The following is a 24,271-nucleotide window of genomic DNA, read 5'->3' on the forward strand; positions in this document are numbered from 1 at the left end:
TATTGGCCAAATGTGATTGGACACACAAGGAATTTGTCTTGGTGTAAATGCTTTCAGTGTACATAAATGAAAAGATACATTCGTCAAGAGTCAAGAATCATGAAGTGAAACACTTAATAATACTCATAGGGTACAATAAGCAATCAAATCATATTAGAGGTAGAGACCCTTTGAGAGCTGTATGCAATGAAATTTTATTTTAATGCATGCTGATGAGTGTACATTGAAAGTGACAATAAAGTTATTCTAAGTCTTTCAACTTAACAAATCTACATCAGATCCCTAACACTGATCAAAGCCAGTTCAACATTTCAACAGTCCTCTTGGCAGGTACTAAGAGAGAGAGATGCGTTGGGACGTCTTCCACATCACCGATCTCTTTAAAGATCTTATGTAGAGAAGGCTAGAAATTCAAGACAATCTGTTCTCTCTTTGTACCCTAATAAGACCAGCCCCAGTCATGAGTTGAAGGAAGCATTCTGAAGTATTAAAAAAAGGTAGTGAGATTCAAAAATCATGCAATACCCACATACAGGTAGTCCTTGACTTACAACCATCCATTTAGTGAGTTTGAAATTACAATGGCAATGAAAGTGACTCATGAGCATTTTTCACATGACTTTGCAGCCTCCTCACGGTCACATGATCAAAATTTTGACTCTTGGCAACTGGCATGTATTTATGATGGTTGCAGTGTTACAGGGTCATGCGATCATCTTTTGCAACCCCTTAAACAAGCAGTCAACGGGGAAGCCAGATTAATTTAACAACCATGTTACTAACTTAACAACTGCTCTGATTCACTTAACAACAGTGGCAAGAAAGGTTATAAAATGGGGCAAAACTCACTTAACAGCTATCTCAGCAATAGAATAGAAATGTTGGGCTCAGTTGTGGTCATAACTTGTATTTTATAGGCCTGATTCCCTAAACCATAAACCACAGCTAAACTCCAGGTTCATCTCCCTCAGCCTCTGCAACGAAGATGTAAAGACTTTAATTCAAAAGTGTGATTAGAGAATTGTAGGAGTCAAAATCTACATATCTTAAAAGTTGCCAAGTTGGAAAACATTTGACTTTGGATCTTTCTAGGGAAGGCTGCAGGGCTAACCTGGGACTTTAAAAGCCCCCCTCCCATAAAAGTACTCTGTATCCCACATGAACTGTGAACAACTAATATATAGGTAGACCTCAACTTATGACTACTATCTATGACTCAAACTTTCTGTTGCTAAGTGAGACAGTTGCAAAGTGAGTTTTGCCTCCTGTTATGACCTTCCCTGCCTCCTCTGCAGCGAAATCCCTGCAATTGTTAAGCAAAACTGGCTTCCTCATTGACTTTTGCTTGTCAGGTTGCAAAAGGTGGTTCGCATGACTCCTGGGGACACTGTAACCATCCTAAAATATGAGCCAGTTGCCAAGGAAGTTCCTCCACCCCATAAAAATAAAGTTATCTTCAAACAGGTTCAGGAGGGGAATATAAAATAGAAAATGCGGAATGGAATGGAATGTAGAGTAGAGTAGAGTAGAATAGAATAGAATAGCAGGGCTGAAAGGGACCTTGGAGGTCCAACCCCCTGTTCAGCCAGGAAACCATACATCACTTCAGAGTAATGGTTGTCTAATCTCTTCTTAAAAACCTCCAATGTTGGAGCACGCACAACTTCTGGAGGCAAGTCGTTCCACTGATCAATTGTTCTGACTGTCAGGAAAGTTGCTTCTCTCCTTGGTTAAGTTTCCACCCATTGCTTCTTGTCCTGCCCTCAGGTGTTTTGGAGAATAGCTTGACCCCGTCGTCTTTGTGGCAGCCCCTCAGATATTGGAACATAACTAGAATAAACTAGAGCCCTCTCATAAAACTAGGGGGCACAAAGTCTGCAGACCCGGCAAAAAAACGGACCGAGTCGCTCTACGGTTCGCGCGCTAAAATAAGCACGTTGCCCCGTCCTTAGAAACGTGACCGCTTTTTAGGTCGGCGGGGAGACTGCAGTTTCCCGCGCAGGCGCACTTAACCAGCCACCCGAGCCCACGTGCCAGGGGTGGGCGGGGCTTCCGCTTCCCACCGTGCTTGCGCAGCCCGTTGTCCGCCACCCTCCCCCCGCCCCTCGCCCTTCTCTCCCCTCCCCTCCCCTCCGGCGGAAGGCCCTGGCGCGTGCGCGTGCGCCGGAAGGCCTAGCTCGGCCGGGAGTGGTTGCCACGACGTCGACGAAGCCTCGCTCTCCCATGGCCGGGACTCGCTGGGTGCTGGGCGCGCTGCTCCGCGGCTGCGGCTGTCATTACAGCACTTGCCGCCACACCGGCGCGGCTTGCCTGCCGCCGTTGAGGCCCACCTCTTCGTCGCCGGCGTCGCCCCCGGCCGGCGCTTTCGGCCTTTGGGGCCGCCGACGCCTCCTGCTCTTGCTCGGGGCAGCCACGCAGAGCCACGGGGTCGCCAGTTCGGCCGGGCCTGTGCCCGGCTTCGGCTCTTGGCGGGGGTCCTTGCTAACCCCGCCTCTCGCGGGCCGATGCTACAGCCAGGTAGGCCGCGGAAGTTGCCTTTGCCTTGAGGGGAGGGGGGGCAAAACGTCTCTCTCCCCCCTCCTTCCCTCCCCGCCCTGAGGGGGTGGGGGGGGTGCCTTGGACTACAAAGCCCCTCATCCCCAGCCTCGGGCCTGCTGGACACCGCCGCTCCCGGTTGAAGGTCATGCGGGACGTAGCCCCCACATCCCTTTTCCCCCCCCGCCCATTCTTTGCCTCTTTGGACTCCTTCCTCTCCCCTCTTTTGAAAGGAAAAGGAAAAAGCTGGCTATAATATTGTGTCCTTTTTGGCGGCGGTTTTGCTCTCCCTGTTCGTTTCAGTTCAGTTTCTCTGGACGTTTCGTTACCAAACTAGGTAATATCATCAGCAGAATTTCTTCTCCTATCAGCTCCTTAGCTTATAAATGACTATTTTCTTGTCCTATTCACCTTATACCTTATAAATGACTATTGTCCTGTTCTTACCACCTTATAAATGTCTATTTTCTGGTCTCCTTAGCTGATAAATATCACTTTACAAATAACTATCCGTTTTCTTGTCCTAGTCTCCTTACCTTATAAACACGTCCCTTTTCTTGTTCTATTCTTACCACCTTATAAATGTGCATTTTCTTGTCCTATTCTCCTTACCTTATAAATGACTTATTATCCTATTCTTACCACTGTAGAAATGTCTACTTTCTTGTCCTGTTCTCCTTAGCTTATAAATATCCATTTTCTTATCCTATTCTCCTTACCTTATAAAGGTCTATTTTCTTCTGCTACTCTTACTTTATAAAGGTCTATTTTCTTGCCCTATTCTTAGCTTATAAATATCCATTTTCTTGTCCTATTCTCCTTACCTTAAAAATGACTTATCCTATTCTTACCACTGCAGAAATGTCTACTTTCTTGTCCTGTTCTCCTTAGCTTATAAATATCCATTTTCTTGTCCTATTCTCCTTACCTTAAAAATGACTATTGTCCTAGTCTTATCACTTTATAAATGTCTATTTTCTTGTTCTAGTCTCCTTAGCTTATCAATATCCATTTTCTTGCCCCGTTCTCCTTACTTTATAAAGGTCTGTTTTCTTGTGCTATTCTTACTTTATACACGTCTATTTTCTTGTTCTATTCTTACCACTTTATAAATGTGTATTTTCTTATCTTGTTCTCCTTAGATTATAAAGGGTCTATTTTCTTGTCCTATTTTTACTTTATAAATGTCTATTTAGAAGCTAAAGGGGAACAGAACAAGAAAATCCTGCCGCTGGTGTTACCTAGTCTGGTAAGGAAACGTTCAGAAACTACCTTGAAACGAGCTTGGAGAGCAAAGCCCTGCCAAAATCTAAAACCAGAGCTTAGGGGTGTTTCCTATTATTTCAACATTGTAGCCTTGTTCCAAGGAGCACGTTTCCCCCCCACCCCATCCCCCATGGCTGAATGGATCCCTTTCATCCTTGGGCTGAGAGGGGGCTTGGGGAATTAGGACCACCCCCAGCTATCTCTTTGCAGAATAATTTGAGAGTGCCAAAAGAAAGAAAGAAAAAGAAAAGCCTTCCCAGCCGCTTTCTGGGGAATGTTTTGGGAGATGCTGGGAGCTTTTCTCTCCCCCCTCTCTGGCTATGTGAGGGGTTTTTCCAGGCTTCGCTGAGCAGATGCTGAAGTTCGTGTTTGTAGCATTTTTTTTTTCCCTAGCCAATTTTGGCAACTTGTGGCAGAATGGGGTAATTGAAACGCTCTTGAGGCCCTCGGGGAACCTGTTGCTGTAGCTTAAAACAGAACTATGGAGTTCTGCAACCTGCCTCTGGTGTCTGTCTCTGGGTCACCTTGGCAGGGTGAATAGTGTTGATTGTGTATACACATACACACACATATATACACAAATACATACAGGAGTATCAAGGTGCATAATACAATTCTGCATTATTGACATACAAAAGAAATTTGATTTTTTGTTTTTCTCGGTCATCTTGAGAAGCATTATTCCTGAATACCGTTGATATTTTTTGTGTGTATATGCCTGTATACATGCCCATACACGCACACACACACACACACACACACACACACACACACACACACAGAGTGTCTAAAGGGGCATAATACAATTCTACATTATTGACACAAAAGATTTTTGAAATTTAGGGCCTGCCTCTCCTTTCTCTCTGCGTCATCTTTAGAAGCATTGGCAGAGTGACAACCTACTAATCCTAAATAGTGTTGATTTCTTTTTGGTGTGTTTGTATACGCACATACCCACACACACATGCACACAACATACGTACAGGTGCATTAAGGTGCCTAATACAGTTCTACATTATTGACATACAAAGGACTGGGATTTTAGGACCTGCCATTCGTTTTTCTTTCTGGGTCATCCTGAGAAGCACTGGCAGGATTGCCACTCTACTGTTGATTTTGTGTCTGTGTTGTGTACATACATACATGTATTAATACACATGCATTAAGATTCATAATACAATACATTATTGATATACAAAAGAAAGAAAACTGCTGTGAGGAGACATGCAACGTGTGATTTATCTGGACAATTTTCAGGAGCAGTTTTTCCCCCTTGCGATATCCCAGGCTGGGGTAAGGCTGACATCAGGATTTCTGTATATAGCAGGAAAGGCAAATAAAAGGAAGCCTGCTTTCGTTTGAGAGCAGGTTGGATTGCTCGCATTTAAGGTGAATGCCACAAACGAGGGCCATTGGGGTTGTGAAGTGTTGCAGGTTTGATTGTAAATAAATGTTTCAGAAGTGCAAACGAACAGCACATGTCAGTATCTCATTAAGTATTTGCTGTATCTGTTTCCAAGGTGGGAGTTCTGGAAATAGATGTAACTGTTTCAGTGAGTCACAAATGGGTATTGCATTTGCCCTCCTGTGAGTTCTGAAATACCTCTTCCAATTGAATTTGTAATACAATATGCACAGACATAATGTTGATTGATATGCATTGCAAATTATGGTAAATGGTTAAAATAGCAACTGGCCTTCATTCATGGGAAACTTTCATCCTTCAAATTAGTATTTCCCCAGCTTCATGGTAACTTTCAAGTGAGTTACACTAAAACTCTTAGAATTCCTAACCAACAGCTCTGGAAGTATGTCCTCTATAGCAGGAGTGTCAAACTCAATTTCATTGAGGGCTGCTTCACGGTTACGTTTGACCTCGGGGGGTAAGTGGCCAGCTCAACTTCACTCACCGAGACTCCATTTTTGGGCAGAGGCACCGCGGACTAGTTCTTTGCTGTTTCCAGGGTGGGCCACGGGCCAGGTCTAAGCACCCTGTGGTCCAAATCTGGCCCACAGGCCTTGAGTTTGACAGCCCTGCTCTGTAGTATACTAGGTTGGCATAGTTCTTCCTAACTCGTTTGATCTTGATCCTGAGTATATTTTCTTGTAAGTTGCAGGTTACCTGAATAGTACTGAAGTCCTTGCTTCTCGAGGCCGTATAAAAACAGCCAGATACACTGTTTAAACAAATGGATCCTGGACAGCCCACTAAACTCATAGTTTGTTTAAACTGAGGTTGCTGTAAAATATTACAGAACTGGTTTTATTTCTCCAGAGAAAACTTTTTCTGCTTTTTACCATCCATCTTTAGGTTTCTGCCTTGTGTCTCAAGATTCTTGTTTAGGGATTCATATGCAGCTGAAATGGCCAATTTTATAGTGCTGGCTGGGATTCATTGTGTATCTTTGTGATTAATTGACTGCTCATAATAATCATGATTACAAGAAAGGCAGTGGAACCTGTCCTTTTGATATCCCTGAGATTTTTCAAGGTGTCATGTGAGAATATTGAACTCCTGTGAAATTCCTCAACAGGGAAAGGCCTTGAGCCTTTCTAAAATTTTAATATTAATACTTTTACTTATTAATTACTTTTTGGCTTCTGCAGCTTCCAGAGGAACTGTACCATCTTGCCAGTCCTCAAAATACAGTTACAAGATTTTTTTTTAAAGTTCCTGTCTCTCTTTGCAGGATCCCGAGTCTTCTTATCAAGAGGGATATCGTTTTCCCCCAGAATACGAAATATCTACGGAAGAAGCAGAAGGACAGGGGGAAGTGCATCTGATTCGGGCCCAAGGCCTGCCATATGACTGCACCGAGGAAGATGTTCTCAACTTTTTTTCAGGTTAACTTCCTTGTCCTAATTAGCCCAAGTGGGCACCCACTAAAGGCCACCACCTCTTGGGCATAAAACTTATTGTGTTATGCTTCAGGAGTATTTTGTGATGTTCAGGGCAGGGGTCTCCAACCTTGGCAACTTTAAGCCTAGCGGACTTCCAACTCCCAGAATTCCCCAGCCAGCTTTGCTGGTTTGGGCTGGCCGTGGAAAGTTAGCCAGGATTTGATCTTGTTAGTATTTGGAAGGAGACCACCAGGGAATCCTTGCGCTATTGTCAGGTGCAGCAACCAGATCCACTCATGTAAGGTCCACGTCAGATATTTTGTTGTGTTCTGCCTATCTTACAGTTTTCTTCCCAGACTGCTTGCCTTCAGTTGGGAACAATCAGATCAGGTCTCATGGAACTTAGGAAGGGTCTTAGGTTTGTGCCTCCTGCAGCTGTGCAAGGACTCAAAGCTATTTCCCCACTTGACTCCTCCTCACTGATCGGGAGTTTCCCAACAATTATAGAGTAACTGTATAGCTGAAGAAGGCAGAACCCCGACTACAGCCAAGATTAAAGGGATATGTTATTTAAAAAAAAAACTACAGTTGCAAGCAGAGGAGGGCAATATATAAAAAAGTGTTCCTCAGCATATGTTGCAATTTTAGTGGTGGTTGAATTTGAGGCTGTTCCATGGGTTAGAATCTGAAATTAATTACTTAAAATAAATGTGTTTATACTAGACTCATACCTACAATTTAAAGAAAAGAAATAGCATGTTTTGACTAAAATTATCCTACAATATTTATTTATATTCCATCTTTATTATTTTTATAAATAATTCAAGATAGTTAATATTCCAACACACCTTCCTCCTATTTTCCTCATGACAACCCTGTGAGATGGGTTGGCCTGAAGAGACAGTGACTGGCCCAAGGTCATATAGCTGGCTTTCATGGCTAAGGTGGACTAGAACTCACAGCCTCCTGGTGATTGGCCCAGGGTCATCCAGCCAGCTTTCATGCCTCAGGCAGAACTTAGGTATGAAATCACTGCCTGGCGATAATCATTATCTGGTGATTGATCCAAAGTCACCTAGCTGACTTTCATTTTAAGGCAAGATTAGAACTCATCTCCTGGTGATTGGCCCAAAGTCATCCAGCTGGCATTCACGAGGGGGGTTTGAGTCTTTAGGTATCTAGCCCAGGTGCCTTCACCACTAGACCAGGGGTCGGCAAACCGCGGCTCTGGAGCCGCATGTTGCTCTTTCATCCCTCTGCTTCAGCTCCCTGTTTCTGGTCAGCTCCATAATTGATAGGGCTTTCGATTAGGATAGATAGAGGAACAAGGATGCTGCGCACCTCTATGGTGGGGAGACTGGACTTCCGGTTGGCTCCAGAACTGAACAGGGGGCTTCAGGTTAGGACTTCAGTGTTTAAGATTTCCGACCCCTGCACTAGACCAAGCTGGCTTTTGAGATATTTAAGGGCATGCATAAGTGCATCATCGTGCCTACCGTCCCTGTCCTATTGTCCCCATTTATTCATACCTATTTCCTGTATTCTTATTCAGTGAGCAACTGACTAAATAAATATTGACAAGATTACAGAAGTTTTGAAGCTGAGGCTGGGGAATACCAAATGCAAAACTTCCAAATGCATCCCAGTTTATTTGTCTTGTCTGGTGTAGGGCGGGGGGTGAGGGGAAGAAAGTTGTCTCGTGTCCGGTCATCAATAAACTTGCTAACTTTCTAGGGAGCAAGGTGCGGAACGGGGTGGAAGGCATCCATTTCCTCCTGTACCGAGATGGCAAGCGCCGAGGAGATGCGATAGTTGAACTTGAATCAGAACATGATGTGATGAACGCCTTAAACAAACACCGGAAATACCTGGGCCAACGCTATGTGGAAGGTACTTCTTGCGAAACGGTCCAAGAACCCTTTGCCCTGACCAATATCTCATTTCTAAATAAATTCACCATTTTGTTTTCCCCTTTTTGTTTTCTTGGACTTCTCTCCCCAACAGTCTTTGAAATACGTAATAAGGACGTTGATGCCCTAATGAGGAGCCTGAAGTTCCGCCCAGCACCCGTAAACAACGACGGGGTGGTACGACTGCGAGGTCTCCCCTACCGTTGCACGGAAGTCGATATAACCGAGTTCTTTTCAGGTGAGGTGGCCTGGAGCCTCGATTCTCTCTCGTCTCTGTCTCTCTGTCTGTGCACGTGGGCGCATTTGGATCATGGAGTTGTCTTTGGGCCATTTAAGAATTGGGAAGCATCTCATTGATTGTGTGTTAAAGGAACAACGGGCAGGAAAAGTTTGCACGAAGGAGATGGGATCGTGGCTTATTTCGTAGGGTTGCAAGCCTGCCTTGTTTTAAAATCAGGAAAAGAAAAGAGTGAAGGGTAAAGAAATAGGATCACGTTAATGAAAGTTAGTTTATTTATTCGGTTTATTCAATTTATTTATTTATTTATTTATTTGACTTGTATGCCATCGATTTCTCTTAGAGGCTACTCGGGGCACAAACATCAAAAGACATTAGAGCATTAAAACAATAAAAGCCAACAAAATGTTAAAACAATAAAACTCCCTTTTTGTAGTCTCTTTAATTTGGGGTAGAGTCCTTCGGGTGGGTGTGGGGGGAGGCAGGACAATAGAGTCCAGGGGACTGGATGGAGCTGAGCGTTTACTGGCCGGACCCCCTTCCTGATGCCACACAAAGTTTACAGCAGATATTTTTTTTCTTCGTGCCCCAAGAGAGAAACATCTGCCGCTACCTAGGATTGAACTCTCCACCTTCCAAGTGGGAGGTGAGACTCCTCGCTACTAGGTTACCACGCTATTTAAAATATTTAAAACAATAAACAGTAATTTACAATGACTTGATGGGGTGGGAAGGGAAAAAGAGGCACATGGGAGGAGGTCGGGCCTTGTCGTAATCAGCTGACCCCCTCCAGAGCAATGGCACCCTTGTGTTGTGACCTGTTGGCTGCCAGCCCCTTCAGCAGCCAAATCAGAGGAGGAGGAGGCATGGGAGTCAGGGTCAGCCTCAAGGGAACCTGGGAGCTCCATGTGGGAAGAGGGAACGGAGCTGGCAGAGAGACAGAGGCAGAGCCTGGGCCATCCGTCAGCCCTCAGATGGAGACTCAACAGCCCCCAGGTCTGGAGGTGGCTGATGAGGAAGGGGAGGAACAGCTGGGTCCAGTGCCTGATGTGCAGATGCGCAGAAGGCAGAGGAGAGGAGAGCAGTGGAAATCCATGGGCCGGTCCTTGGGACGGAAGAGCCCCCACTGCTAGTGAAGCCCCACTCCAGCTCTAGGGATAAAAGGCAAGGGGTGGAGATGAATAGGTGTGGCCGACAATTATTCCTCTCCCTGCCAGACATACTTGTTAGCCTGCTGTGAGAGAGAGACTTTGCCGGGGCTGCTGGCGCTCCTAATAAAGACACAATTGATTTAAATACAGCGGCTTTGTCATGTTTAGGGAGCTGGGTCAGAACACCCTGTTGGGGCTCCAGGCCGATTGACAGAGTCAGGGCTTCAGGCCCTTAGACGAGGTCAAAAGGGTGGCTGCCGATCTCACCTCAGGGAGGGGCAGGCAGGGTGTTCCAAAGGGCAGCAACCACGACAAAAAAGTCTCTTCTCCTGGACCCCGCCAGACAAAATTCCTACACCAATGAGATCCGTAGCAGGTCTCTCCCGCTCGCGCAGGTGGAAACAGCCTATCCCGTTGAGGTGAGAGGATAGTGTGGTTCGCCGGCAGTAGGTGCGGATGGCCGAGGTCTCGGAGAGTGAGGACTCAGATGAGGAGCCTGCGTGGGATGCAGGGATGGGACCAGGACCATCAGGGAGTGGAGTTCTGCTTTTGGAGATTGTGGAGGCTGGCAACAGTGATGAAGAGGACCCCGAGGAGCCTGTGCCCAGTGCGCTTGCACACAGGGCTGCTCGAAGGAAAGGGCAGCTGCAGCAGCACGGGCGACTCGGGAGTAAGGTTGCTTGGTAATGGCCCCTCCCTTAAGAGATAAAAGCCAGCTGAGAAACTGGAGTTCTTTGCAGGAAGCAAAGAAGTTTCTGTACTCAAGCCTTGTGGACGTTCGGACTATCCTGGTTTGTGTTTGAAGACTTTTTGTTTGGAATATTTCCTGGCAACTTAATCTAGTGCTTTTGGCAGCCTTGCACATCCTTGGCAAGGCTCGTTCTTATCAGAGACAATTAGTTGAATTAACGGATTTGCAGAGAAGCATTAAAAGGTTTTGCTTTTATCTCTGGTGTTGGTTTACTTGGAACAAGGTTTAGGTCAGAACGGATGGTTCCTCGGAAGCAATGAATTGCTTTTTTTTTTTCTTAAGGCAATAATTTAGAATATTACATAGGCTTGCACCCTAATGTCTGTGCTGAGCTCCACATTTGAAGGAAGTTTTGATCCCTCGGGGACGAAATGAAAATACACCAACCCACAAAGTTTTGTATTTAAGACAGATTTGAATGTTGTGCTGCATGGCAGAGGGTCCACAGATTTGATTTCTCTTGCCCAGAAATTGCAAGGCACAATTTTCAGATTACCAGGGCGATTATATTGACGTGCTGCAAAATGTCTTCTCTTTCAGGTTTGACCATACAAGACATAGTATTCGTCTTTGACCACGACGGAAGGAGGAAAACAGGAGAGGCGTTTGTACAGTTTGCCACACCAGAGATGGCTAATAAAGCTTTGTCGAAGCATAAAGAAGAAATTGGGAACCGGTAGGAAAATCATGGAAAGGAAGGAGGGGGAAGTGACTTTTAAGAGGGAATGAGTGCTTGTACACGAGGCAAATGGGTTTTGCTTTTATTTTTACTAGGCTCTAGGGTGGGCAGAGTGTTTTTGGTTTTGTTGTTGTGCTGCTTACTGAAAGTTCTTGATTTTTGAACTGAGCTTCTGTACAGTAAAAATCTGCTTTGGTAATAATCCTGGCCAAATTCTTTCTCTTTAAAAACTTTCTAGCTATATAGAAATATTCCCGAGCCAGAAAAGTGCAATCCGAACACATAACGACTTTTTCCGGTACAAGAAGATGATGGCATCTACGGTGCCAAAACCGTGTTCTGAAAACATTTTTGAAGAAAGCAAGTTGAGCGAGGTCTCGAAACCCAGTCCAGTGTATGAAAATGAAAGCAGAAGCGGTGAGCATCCGTCATATCTGTTTAAGGTTAAAAAGAAGAAGAAAAAAACGGACGGCAGGAAAAAGATCCATTGGGCCACCAAGCCTGCCCCTTTTTGGGGGTGGAGGATTTGTTTTCATTTTATTTATTTATTTACTTATTTACGGTTCATCGCACAGTCAGGCAGTTCATGTTCAGACTGGATTTGGCCCTTTTTGTCTGCCTATCAAGCGCTTCCCAAGGATCTGGGATAGGCGGATGTGGAAGTTTGATGGTGTTGGAAGTATCGCTGCAGGATGTAAGCTGTTCTTAGTACAGCTGCCTTTTGCCATTGACTGATGGTGAATCGGTCAGTGCCAATGGTGCTCAAGTGGTGCTTTGGTTGTTTTGGGATCGCACCCAGGGCACCTATCACAATTGGTACTGCCCTTGCTTCCTTTTGCCACTGTCTCATTTCTATTTGCAAGGTCTTTATATTTTGTTATCGTTTCCAGTTCTTTCTCTTCCGTTGTTTCCAGGTTCTGCCAAATCCACTATCCAGACTTTTTGTGTATTTCTTATTGGTAATGGTTAAGTCTGATGTGTTACGTGGCAGGGGGCTGACTGAATTCAAAAGTCCCAGTGCACATTAACTTCTTCATCTCCTGTGATGTTCTCTATTTTAATTTTTGTCAGATGATGGACGTGTGTTTATCCCAAACGTGCTTAAACTCAGTTACTGACGATTGACCCGCTACCTTGCCTGGAAGTTGGTTCCAAGCTTCCACTGCTCTTTTCTGCGAAGCCATACTTTCTAACGTTACTTCTGAACTCCTGTCCTGTCCATTTGCAGTGCTGCCCCTGTGTTCTTGATTTTGGCTTGATGTGGAAAATACAGCCTTCTAGAACCTTCCTTATAACTTTAATACATTTAAAAGTTTCAATCACCTCCCTTTCCCTTCTGTCCTCCAAGTGTTCCCCCAATCTCTCCTGATACCCCTCCAGAACTTCCGCCATTTTTGTTGCCCGTCTCTGAATATGCTCAATCATATCTCTCTCTCTCTCTCTCTCTCTCTCTCCCTCCCTCCCTCCCTCTATCTCTCTCTTTCCCTCCCTCCCTCCCTCTCTCTCTCTCTCTCTCTCTCTCTTTCTCTCCCTCCCTCCCCCTCTGGGTGGGTGTTTGTTTATAGTACGGTCTCCAGAAATATAAAAAACCCAAATGGCACATAAATATAATTTGAGAATATTTGTTCTGCTTTTCTTGATTCCACAGAGGCTTATAAGCCAGTCTTTGAAAAGCCCCAGGAGGTGGCTGAATCAGGAAGCTTCTCCGCCCCTTACTTTGTGCACCTGAGAGGAATGCCTTTTCAAGCAACAGCGCAAGATATCATCCAGGTATGTTGGGGATAAGGCTGTTCAAAACATCCTTGAGCTACAGTGGGTGGGAAAAGGCCTGTCTTCAGCCTGGATGATTCATATTTATGACGGTTGCAGTGTCCCAGGGTCACATGATGACAAGCAAAGCCAATGGGGAAGCCGGATTCACTTAACAACCGTGATACTAACTTAACAATTGCAGTGATTCACTTAACAACTGTAACAAGAAAGTTGGTAAAATGGGGCAAAACTCACTTAACAACTGTCTTACTTAGCTGTAGAGTTGTAATTGCAGGAATGTTCTAATCTCGGATGGCAAACCTCAGATAAAGAATGTTTCCAAGCAAATACAATTCAGGCAAATAAAATCACTAATCTAAAGGAGGACTAGAGAGAGGAAATAAACATATTTTAGATTTTGACTAGAGATAATTAATTGTGTTATTTACTATGCTAAACAGTAACAAAAGTTAAGCAGTGACCAAAGTTAACCAATGATTGAGGATAATTAAAAATGTTTATAAATACAAGACTAGACTCCAATAAAGATGATCATGATTCAGTTGATCATGATCAAACAACTCGACTGCTTCGTCATTACAACACTTAGCGATGGAAATGTTGGGCTCAACTGTGATTGTAAGTCGAGGATTATCAGTCTCAATTACAAACATAGAAGCATATTGCATCAGGTTCTATTTCATCTTAGCTTCTAAAGTTTGGAGATTATTTAATAAACAGATTAATCATCAAATCTGACTTGACGCCCTCTCTCTTTCTTTTTGAAGTTTTTTGCTCCCTTAAAGCCTGTGAGGATCACAATGGAATATAATGCTTGTGGTCATGCGACCGGAGAAGCAGATGTGCACTTTGAAACGCACACAGACGCAGTTGCGGCCATGGCCAAGAACAACTTTAAAGTCCGTAAGTACCTCTTGTGAATTGTTCACAGGTTTGTTGGGTTCAAAAAGCAGTTGCGAGCGGTGGCTGTAGATTTTTGAAGAAACCAATGTTCAGGAAGATGGATTTCCTAAAGGCAGGTGTCAAGTCATAGCCTATAGCTGATAGAGATTGCTTCCGATTAATTTTCACAGAACAGAACAGAACAGTTGAAAGGGACCTTGGAGGTCTTCTAGTCTAACCCCCTGCTCAGGCAGGAAGCCCTGTAGCACTTCAGACAAATGGTTGTACAATCTCTTCTTAAAAACTTCCAGTGTTGGAGCGTTCACAAGTCATTCCATTGGTTGATTGTTCTCACTGTTGGAAAATTTCTCCTTAGTTCTGGGTTGCTTCTCTCCTTGCTTAGCTTCCCATCCGTTGTTTCTTGTCTTGTCTTCTTTTCTGCTGATTTAACCCCTTAAAGGTTCATATACAGGATCATTTATCCATCGTTTATTCTTTATTATGTAACATTTGCAGAACTTTTTCTTCCTTAGGTTGGAGTTTCTCTTTTTGTAGTTTGAGTTTTAGAGTGGCTAAAGTTGCCTCTATACGGGGGTGTCAAACTCATGGCGACATGTTGACGTCGCATAACATATTGCAACTTTCCCCGCTTTGCTAAAATGGGAGTGGGGGTGGCCAGCGTGTGATTTATCTGGCCCGTTTGACACCCCTGTTCTAGACCCGTTCCTTTTTCTTCCAGTAATTCATTTAGTTTACATTTGTAGGAGAATTGATGGCAGGGCTGGGAGGGCAAAGTGAAACACGTTATCAGTTTAGAGTCATTGCAAGTGCTCCAAGTCCCAATCGCTTCTGAATGCCATTGACGCATACAGGTAGTCCTTGACTTACAACCATTCATTTGAAATTACAATGCCACTTAAAAAAGTGACTTATGACCATTTTTCACACAACCATTGCAGCATCCCCATGGTCAAAATTTGAGCACTTGGCAGTGACATGTCTTTATGGCAGTTGCAGTGTCCTGAAGCCAGGTGATCACCTTTTTTCTGACCTGAGAAGCAAAGTCAGTAAGGAAGCCAGACACACTTAACAATTGCGTTACTAACAACTGCAGTGATTTACTTAGCAACTGTTGCAAGAAAGTTGTAAAAATGGGGCAAAACTCATTTAATCTTGGTCTGGCTTAGCAATGGAAATTTTGGACTGAACTGCGCTCGTTAAGTCGAGGACTGCTTGTCTACAGAGATCTCAGTTATCCAGGTCATGGTTGTCCCAAAGGTGCTTTTTTCAAGAGGCAACTGGACTTTCCAAGAGGAACTGGACTGCCTGTATCTGGCACCAATTTAGTGTTGAACTTCAGTTGGCCGGATTCTTGTATGTTGGCTTAAATAAATCCTCTCTTGCTGCAGCCTTACAAATGGTCCTGATTCTTTGTGCCTGACGTTTAATCTTCTTTTATTTTGCAGAGCATAGTTATATTGAATTATTTCTGAATTCATCACCAAGCAGAAAATAGAGCAGCCTGCGATAGTGGTATAATTCCCAAAGTTTAGGTGAGTTCATAGACCAATTTGTGGCAAGGGATGCGTGGCTTGTTGTGGAATGTCTGAATTTGGAGACAGTTGGGGGTTTTTTGGGGCGGGGTCAAACCAGCCCATTCAGATGATACCTTTGGGAAGAGCCATGGATGAATGGTTGCAGAAACTGATGGGAGTTGTCTGAAATGGCAAAATTGACTTATTTTGATTAAAGAAAAGAACCGAAGCGCTTTTGTTTCCACATGGAGACTGCTTCTGAACTCTGTGCTTGAAGTGGAAAAGAATGAAACTTTGGTTTTGGGTTTTACCGATTAGACCGATAGTTCCTTATAGAAATGGCTGGTTTATATTACTACGAAAAAATGGAAAGTTGTGATTTGATATTAATGCCCTATTTTACCGCAGAGAAAATCAGAACTCAATGCTTCTTTTTCTTTTTCCTAATCTTTCCTCACTTTTCTTCCTCCCCATTGTTTTCTGATTTTCTTTCGTATTTTGTATCTTATTTTATCTTATAACTCAATAAAAATGTTAACAGGGAGAGAGCCCAAGGTAGCTTTGAAGATGATAACTTTTTCCTGTTATTAACTCCTGATATGCAGAGGCATGCTTTTTCTGGGAGAAAGCGCATAATCATAATTGCCAGTTGCTGCTGGGAACTGAATTCTCCATAAATGTGACTTCTCGGTGTCCAATTTCACAACCTAAAAATTGTTTGGACCAAGAGGAACATATCGGGGTATTTTTTTTTAGGACTCACTTTTTAAATTGCTTTAATTTTTGAAATGCACATAAGAAATTGGCTAAAACATGGGCCGCATAGCACCACATATCCAGACAGGTTTTCTATGAGATGAGCATGTCAGCTGGGATCAATATTTTATGTTCATGTTATTCTCTAATCAGTGGCTATGTGACAACCTATCTATTCGCATTTATGCTCCTGTAATCACCTTTAAACTGCTACTTACTCTGGTTTTTGCAGTCATAAATCCTGGGAGAGAATTCTCCCCACATTTATTTCCTGTAGCTTCATTCTCCTATTGATTAATGTTAATTCTTTGGAACTCAATCTCAGATCCAGGCTGCTATCTGAGTTTTATTTATAAGTAATTAATAAAACAACATTTAATTTAGTTTAATTAAAAAACCAAATTTACTTCATTTATTTTACTGAGAACTAAGTGACTTGAATCCATTGACTGAAGTTACACATTGCAGTAAGTCATTATTATTTAACCGAACGGGCAGTCTTCGACTTACAGTGACTGTTCAAACTGCACTGAAAAAAGTGACTCATGACCATTGCCGCATCCCCAGGATCACGTGATTTACATTTGGATGCTTGACAACAGGTTCCTATTTATGACGGTTGCAATGTCCCGTGATCCCCTTTTGCGACCTTCTGGCAAGCAAAGTCGATGGGAGAAACCAGATTCACTTAACGAACATGTGACTAACTGAACACCTGCATGATTCGCTTAACAACTCTAGCAAGAAAGATTGCAAAATGAGACAAAACTTAACAAGTATCTCACTCAACAACAGAAATTTTGGGCTCAACTGTGGTTTTAAGTTGAGCTCTATACTTATTTTATCAATTCATGTAAAGAACAGAAAAGTCAGTGCAACATTGACTCAGCCTTCCCTCCTTCCAAGGTGGGTAAAATATGAGGACCCAGGTTGTTGGGGGCAAGAGGCTGACTCTCTTAACTGCTTAGAGAGGGCTGAAAAGCACTATAAAGCGGTATATAAGTCTTAAATGCTATTGCTATCTGTACTTCAGTATCCTCAAAGATTGCTTGATACTCATTTATGAATGTCATTTGACTGCTGTCCTTGACAAATTTCCCTAAGGTAAGGAAATAGGCCAGAGTTCCTCTCTTGTTTATTTGCTTCTGTTCTCTTTCTCAACAGATAAGCTAAGATGCTTTTCATCTGCACGTTCCTAGAGCTGGACTATTATCCCCTTCGCCCCCAAATTGCCTTTCAAAGAAACTCCAGCGGCTGTGTCTGAAACCCTTACAAAACGGTCGTGCAGGCTCTGTTTTACGTAAACCCAACATTAAAGTTGAATACTTACATTTTGCTACGATATATTTCCTGGCTGGTTGGGAACCGAGCTAAGAGGGGTCCAGCGCAACTTTGGTTATCCATTCTGACCATCACTGGTGCAGATGGGAGATCGCCTTTCATGTCAGAACATCTGGCTAACAAAGCCAGCTTGGTCATTAAATGGTGAGAGGTCCAGTCGGCCTCCAGGAGAGAGAGAGAAGAGCTGCAGGAAATGGTGGCCCTGCACTTGCTCAGCCATGGTACATTTGAGGATATGAATAATGTCTGTGTGAAACTTAGTGCCACGTTTCCAAGTGATGAAACCCATTTAGAAAAAGAAAAAATGGCAAAATTCATCCTCTAAAGCAAATTTCTTTTATTTAGGTAACTATCAAACTGGCAAAGTCTGTTGTAATTCCAGATTGCAGGGCTTTGAGATAGGAACTTGGGAGGAAATGCTAACTAGACACATGGATGCAACTCTACCACGGGTGTCAAACTTACCACGTGTTGCTGTCCTGTGACATTTTTCCCATTTGCAGAGCTGGGGTGGGCATAGCATGTGCATGATACATCCGGCCCTTGAGCTGCTAGTTTGACACCCCTTAATTGTACGCATGAAAGATTGCTTATGAAAGTGTCCTATATCGGGGGATGTCCAGTCTTTTAAGTCCTACGGACTTTAATTCCCATGCCAGCCATGCTTTTTAGACTTTTAAGACCTGTGGATTTCAACTCCCAGAATTCCCCAGCCAGCCATTCTTTAAACTTTTAAGACCTGTGGACTTCAACTTTCTGAATTCCGTAGCCAGCCAAGATGGGTGGGGAATTCTGGGAGTTGAAGCCCACAAGTCTTAAAGTTACCAAAGCTGGACTCCCCTGTTCTATATTGTAATAGGCTCCAGAAGCTGATTTAGATGCTAGGCTTGGTTTGGCATCCTAAAATCCTCTAGTGGCTGCAATAAAACACTACTCATCTTGGAAGAAAAGTCTTGAATATACCTGGGCAATAGGACTATTTCCTTTTCCATCCTTGAAGGTTTAGCTTTCACTGTCAAATTGTTTAGGTTGAGGCAAGGGAGCGTCCACATTAGCAGGTAACATACAAAGAGATGGGGATGAGGCCAAGATGACCACTTAATGAACAATTGATGGCAGAAGGGACTGGACAGAAACTTGAATGCCTTAAGTTCCCCTGGCAACAGCTAGAAAATTCTGCCTTCCTAAATAGAAGCTGAGTGTGGATATGGGGAGATCCCCAATCATCCAGTTTTGCTTTCTGTGAATCTATTAGCAAAATTATCCCGGCAACCTTATGTTCGATATAAAAGCCGTGTACGTCTACTATTAATTCCCAGATAAGTGCTGCAATGAACTACAACAAACTACACAGAAAAAATATAAAATTCCTAGCCTCTATTTCAGATTTTTTACATTTAACCAACTGGCCAGGTTGAGAAATGGGCTCATCTCGAGCCCTTTTACGTAGTTTCTTCAGACTCTTGCATAAGAGCCTGGTACAGAATTAAGTGTTTTTTGTGGATTCTCTTGTAACGAACCCTGATGATCTTAAACTTTTATTGCTGTGATGATTACCAGTAACTCAGATGAAGTGGATGCAGTACAAGCAGTCCTTGTCTTACGACTGCCAATGGGGCTGGATCTCCCCTCATATGTTATGGCTGTAAACTCGAGCACCCTCATGACTGCCGCAATTTACCTTTGTTTGCGGCGGTCATTGAATGAACTGGTTATTCAGCAAAGGCCCCACTCGTGTGAACCTAATCTTCTGAATGGCGGCGGTATTAGGATTCCGGCAGTTACCTCCATTTAAATCATAAGCCTCGAGCCAAACTTCCAAAACTTAAAAAGGATTTATTGAGAGTTAACATGTCCTGCACTGCCTGGGTGTAGCTGATTCTTGAGACACATCATTCGCCTTTTTTCTTTAGCCAGAAATCAGCAAAAATGCTTTCAAATCGTGGACACGTGACTGCCAGACACTGCAGCTGGTCACAAAGGAGAGTCAGTTGCCAAGGGTGTAAAATGCAGTTTTGTGACCAAAGGGAGTATCTGTGTGGGGCGCAACATTTTATTATGACCTGGGGTGCAATTCAACCAGTGTAACAACCGTTCCTGTGAGTGTATGCGCAGAATTTTTGCTGCTGACCTTTCTCCAGCAATCTGTGTGTGTGTTAAACAGCTGATGCGCAGCTGAGCTTGAAAACCAGGATATGAAGCACAGGCTAGAGCTGGGGCGAGCAGGTAGGCCCAACTGGTTCGCTCACAGCTGACCTTTGGAGCTACCGGTTTCATGCTTAAGGCGGGACTAGAACTCATTGACTGGTGATTGGTCCAAAGCAGGGGTGGGCAAACTTTTTGGCTCGGGGGCCTCATTGACTTTTAAAATTTGACAGATGGGCCGCCAACTGGTGTCAAAATGCCTGTCATTACAAGTCAAAATCAAATGAATGCAATCATTCACATCAAACCTTAATTCTGTACCAATCTTCGGCGGGCCGGATTAAAAAGACCAACGGGCCAGATGTGGCCCCCGGGCCGTAGTTTGCCCACCCCTGGTCCAAAGTCAGCTGGCTTTCATGCCTAAGGCAGGATTAGAATTCAGTTGACTGGTCATTGACTCAAAATCATCCAGCTGGCTTTTGTGCCTAAGGCGGGACTAGAACTCACAGCCAACTGGTGATTGGCCCAGTCATCCAGCTGGCTTTCGTGCCTAAGGCGGGACTAGAACTCATTCGACTGGTGATTGGCTCCAAATCAGCCAGCTTTCATGCCTAAGGCAGGATTAGAATTCAGTCAGCAAGTGATTGGCTCAAAGTCATCCAGCTGGCTTTTGTGCCTAAGGCGGGACTAGAACTCAGTTGACTAGTGTTTGGCCCACAGTCACTCAGCCAGCTTTCATGCCTAAAGCGGGATTAGAACTCACATTCACCTGGCTTCTAGCTTGGTGCCTTAATCATTACATTAAATGGGCAAAAAGAATTATTGCACTGAGAAATTTTAAACATGCCTGTCCATTTGAAAGTAAAATGCCTGCCCTTACTTTTTTGACAAGGCTTAACAAATGCTCAATAAGGATTGCATTATTCAGACAAATAAACAACAGTTTCAAATGCATTCTGTGGCCTCATTTTAATGTCCAGTTCATGTAAAACATCTGTACAAAGGATGAAATAAACTGCACAATAGTTGCCACTCTTGAGTTCCCTTTGTTAAGCAACAGTCTCCACTACATGTCAGAATACATTCCATAACTTGCTACCATGCTTTCAGAAAACCATTAAATAATGGATTTTAAAAAATCATATGTATCTAAATCTGAATTTAAATGAATTGTACAGCCCACATAGTCCTACTATATCATTTCTACTTTATATTAAGTATTCCAGTTATTTTTTTTTCTTTTTATGACCCCGTAGTCCCTTAATTCAGGGTGGGATCAGGAAAACTGGATGTAGTGAGAATTTACTGGCCAGATGCTCTCCCGGTGCCTATGTGGAGTTCAGATATTATTTTTTTTATTTTGCACCCTAAGAGAGAAACATCTGCCGCCACCTAGGATCAAACTCTCAACCTTCCGAGTGGGAGGTAAATATCTGCACCCCTAGGCCACCATGCCACCCTTCTATTTCAAGATTTAAGAATAAATGGTTTTTATAGGTCGCCCAAGTCTACGATGGTTTTTAGTCGCTGACCTTGGTATCCTGCAAAAAATAAAGCGCTGGAAAAAAAAATTCCCTGGGAAGTTGAAAAGGACTACTTTTGCCGAATTATTCGTATATTTCAGCAAAAAGTGAATGTAGAATAACTGCCTACCGCATCCTGTCTTTTAAAGACTTTATAAAGGCCAGGCTTTCTTTAAGCAGCAACAAAAATTTCTACGTTCAAAAGCTTTTTCACTTGAAAAATCGGGGGGGAGAAAAGCATGTTTGTGGCATTTTTATCCTTAACCAATTGCTTCCTTTTTTTTTTAATAATTCTCTTGCGTTTAGATTTTAACTTTATTGTTTTGTACATGAATGTCACAAATACATTTCTGAAGGGTTTAATAATCACGTGCTTCATACTTTGCAAAAACAGTTCTTTACACCTGAGTTATAGACATCCTGTATGAGGGGGGTTGGAATTACAAAAAGATTGCCAGAATTGCTTATAGCATTCACCCCAAGAGTGGGCAGAATCAATATTTTGATCCTTCTTTCCTCCCCATTTTGGAGAGGTTTTCTATTCCACCAATTCTATTTTAGCCCTTAGAATTCCAGAAGTCTTAAATAAAGAAAACCCTGAACATTGGCAAATGGCCTTCCAGGGGCAACACCCAAACTGAGTTGACACACACAACCTGATGCAGCCCCTGCAACCTGAAATTTTTGTTTGCCTCCATTTGTAAGCTACGTAACTAGAGATGAGCGTGTAATATCACTGAATCTTCCACTTCAGCGTTTGACTTAATGGCTCACACAGTCCCGTTTATGAAACGAGAGACTCCACAGAACTCCGTTCCAAGGTATCCAACCTTGGCTGGCTGGGGAATTCTGGGAGTTGAAGTCCACGGGTCTTAAAGTTGCCAAGGTTGGACACACCCCTGTTCTACAGAAAAAAATGCCCATAGGCCTAGACTGGGAGACCTGATAGCTCCTCTTGCGACTTCCGCATCGTTGACACCCCTGGAAAACTTCCAATTTTCCTAGTTTCTATCATGACTCGATCAATGGCATCTTTTTCTGTTGGCGAAAAAGCTGTCCTATCTCAAACTCGAGAGTCCAATAATTCCCCACCCTCCTAACACAGACCCCACGAAGGAGAAATTCCCCGATCTGCATCCAGAGGAGGGGGGGCAACAGGGACTCTTCAAGGTGCAGTCAATGCAAAAGCTTCCAAACTACACGAATGATTGTCGACGGACGAACCCAAACCAGTCATCCTTTTCCGTCTCTGCAAAAGCAGGGGGGAAAAAAAAAAGCAACGTTCTTCTGAAAACCTCAACGTTTCAAGGGAGCCAGTCCCGAGATCTATCGGAAGCCGGATTCGTTTCAAGGGAAGGGGGTCGGGCTAATAGAAAGCACGGCCACTCTTTGCATCCTAGGAAGGGCTGGCAGAATATTGCTGTATTAAGTGCTCGTGGCAAAAATTGCACACCCGTTCCGGCTTGATGCTTGAGGGGAGAGGTAGTTCGTTGGCTGAGCAATCTTCACAGAAGACGCCTCCGCAGTTCTTGCAGGTGCTCTGAAGAGGGGAGAAATAGCAATGAAACAGGTGAGAATTCCAATCCACTCCACTGCAGGTAGTCCTCAGCTTATAGCCATTCGTTTAAACCACCATTCAAAGTTACCAATGGCACTGAAAAGAGGGTGTCAGGATTCCAGCACTTAACCCCATTTAAATCATGAGTCTCGAGCCAAACTTCCAAAACTTCAAAAGGATTTATTGGGAGTTAACATGCCGCCACTGCCTGGGTGTAGCCGACTCTGAGACACATAATTTACTGTCACCCTTGACCCTGGTTATCCCCCACCCACCCTGGGTGTATTGTAATTCATATTCTCCAATGGGACGCATCCATAGCCAAGAGTCATCAATCATACTCTCCAGCTAGAATTTTGCACGGCAGAAACTTCAGTCACCTAGAAACTATCTATGAAAACATTTATGGAATGCACTTTCGGTTTTGCAAGCTGCTGCACTGCTCCCCCCCCCACCCCTTTCTATTGGCAACCCTAAAAAGACCAGAGAGATATTTTATGAGTTGACATGGGGACTTCCAAACACGATCATTGCAGTTCTGACCAAGGTTTCCTGAAACCGTAACTAATCACACACTTAGTCCAAACAACCCTCTTTTTATTTCAACGGCTGGGAATTATGTTCATTCCCAGCCTGTAATGAGTCCCAAACAGTCTCTCGAGATAAGCACCCACCCTTTATCTCCTTTGAATTGCTGCCAACTACTAAAGTGCCAAATTAACTGTAAAAAGCCAAATGGAGTACAGTCCAAATAGAGCTTCAAGGTTTAATCCGAACAGAACGAACAAAGTTGCTTCCTGCAAAGGTTCCTGTCCCTTTGCTTTTCCTTATAACTTGAGGGGCCAATCATTTCCAAGCCTTACTCCTGAGTTGCCCCTTTTCTCTTAACTGTTCTTGCCTTCTGGCAGCTCTGCGCATGAGCGCACTGGATCAGGCTCCGCTTGTTCCTCTGCCTTGCTGCTGTCAGATTCTGGAGGCTCCGGAGTCAGCACATAACTCCCAGATGGCCCTGGCCCCATCTCTGTATTGGTCGCAGGTCCGAGTCGTCCCCAGACTTCCAGACTGGCCCATGTTCCTCCCCACTGTCCAACTCTGCTGCCATCTCCGTAGGCTGCCGGCGGACCACAACAATTGCAGCATATCAACCCCCCCAATGATCCAAACTTGGTTGCCTGGCAACCAGCATTTATTTACTATGTTTAAGACTTAGAATAACTTTATTATCACTCGGAATGCAGACTAGTCGGCATACATTAAAATGAAATTTTGTTGCATGCAGCTCTCATTTCGTTGCAGTGTCTCAGGGACATGTGACTGCTATTTGTGGGCTGTCCCAGCCAGCTTACAACAAACTAAGTCAATGGGGGGAAGCCGGATTCGTTTAATG

The 24,271-nt window shown here is 43.8% G+C and overlaps 2 protein-coding genes across 10 annotated transcripts in view; one reads left to right on the forward strand and one right to left on the reverse strand.

The window, feature by feature from the left end:
* Positions 1-2,174: 2,174 nt before the first annotated feature.
* On the forward strand, positions 2,175-17,648 carry GRSF1 (G-rich RNA sequence binding factor 1). The gene is made up of 10 exons (XM_026717182.2): positions 2,175-2,517; positions 6,492-6,645; positions 8,377-8,532; positions 8,647-8,790; positions 11,233-11,368; positions 11,610-11,788; positions 13,020-13,141; positions 13,912-14,047; positions 15,493-15,579; positions 17,482-17,648. The coding sequence occupies exons 1-9, from the start codon at positions 2,224-2,226 to the stop codon at positions 15,540-15,542; spliced, it is 1,371 nt and encodes a 456-aa protein (XP_026572967.1). The 5' UTR covers positions 2,175-2,223; the 3' UTR covers positions 15,543-15,579; positions 17,482-17,648.
* Positions 17,649-20,753: 3,105 nt separating this feature from the next.
* The window catches only part of RUFY3 (RUN and FYVE domain containing 3), a 69,842-nt gene continuing 66,324 nt past the window's right edge, over positions 20,754-24,271 (reverse strand). For 8 of the 9 annotated variants that reach the window (XR_015744033.1, XM_087935759.1, XM_026717176.2 and 5 more), the window contains one exon: positions 20,754-22,866. Coding sequence is in view for 7 of the 9 variants with exons in the window: in XM_026717176.2 (XP_026572961.2) it covers positions 22,723-22,866 (144 nt within the window). In the remaining 2 variants the exon portion in view is untranslated. The remainder of the gene's footprint in view (positions 22,867-24,271) is intronic. The other variant, XR_015744034.1, reaches the window with a different exon arrangement.

This window comes from Pseudonaja textilis, chromosome 6, assembly GCF_049901715.1.
Source record: "Pseudonaja textilis isolate UNSWEBS1 chromosome 6, rPseTex1.2, whole genome shotgun sequence".
NCBI classification, from domain to species: domain Eukaryota; kingdom Metazoa; phylum Chordata; class Lepidosauria; order Squamata; family Elapidae; genus Pseudonaja; species Pseudonaja textilis.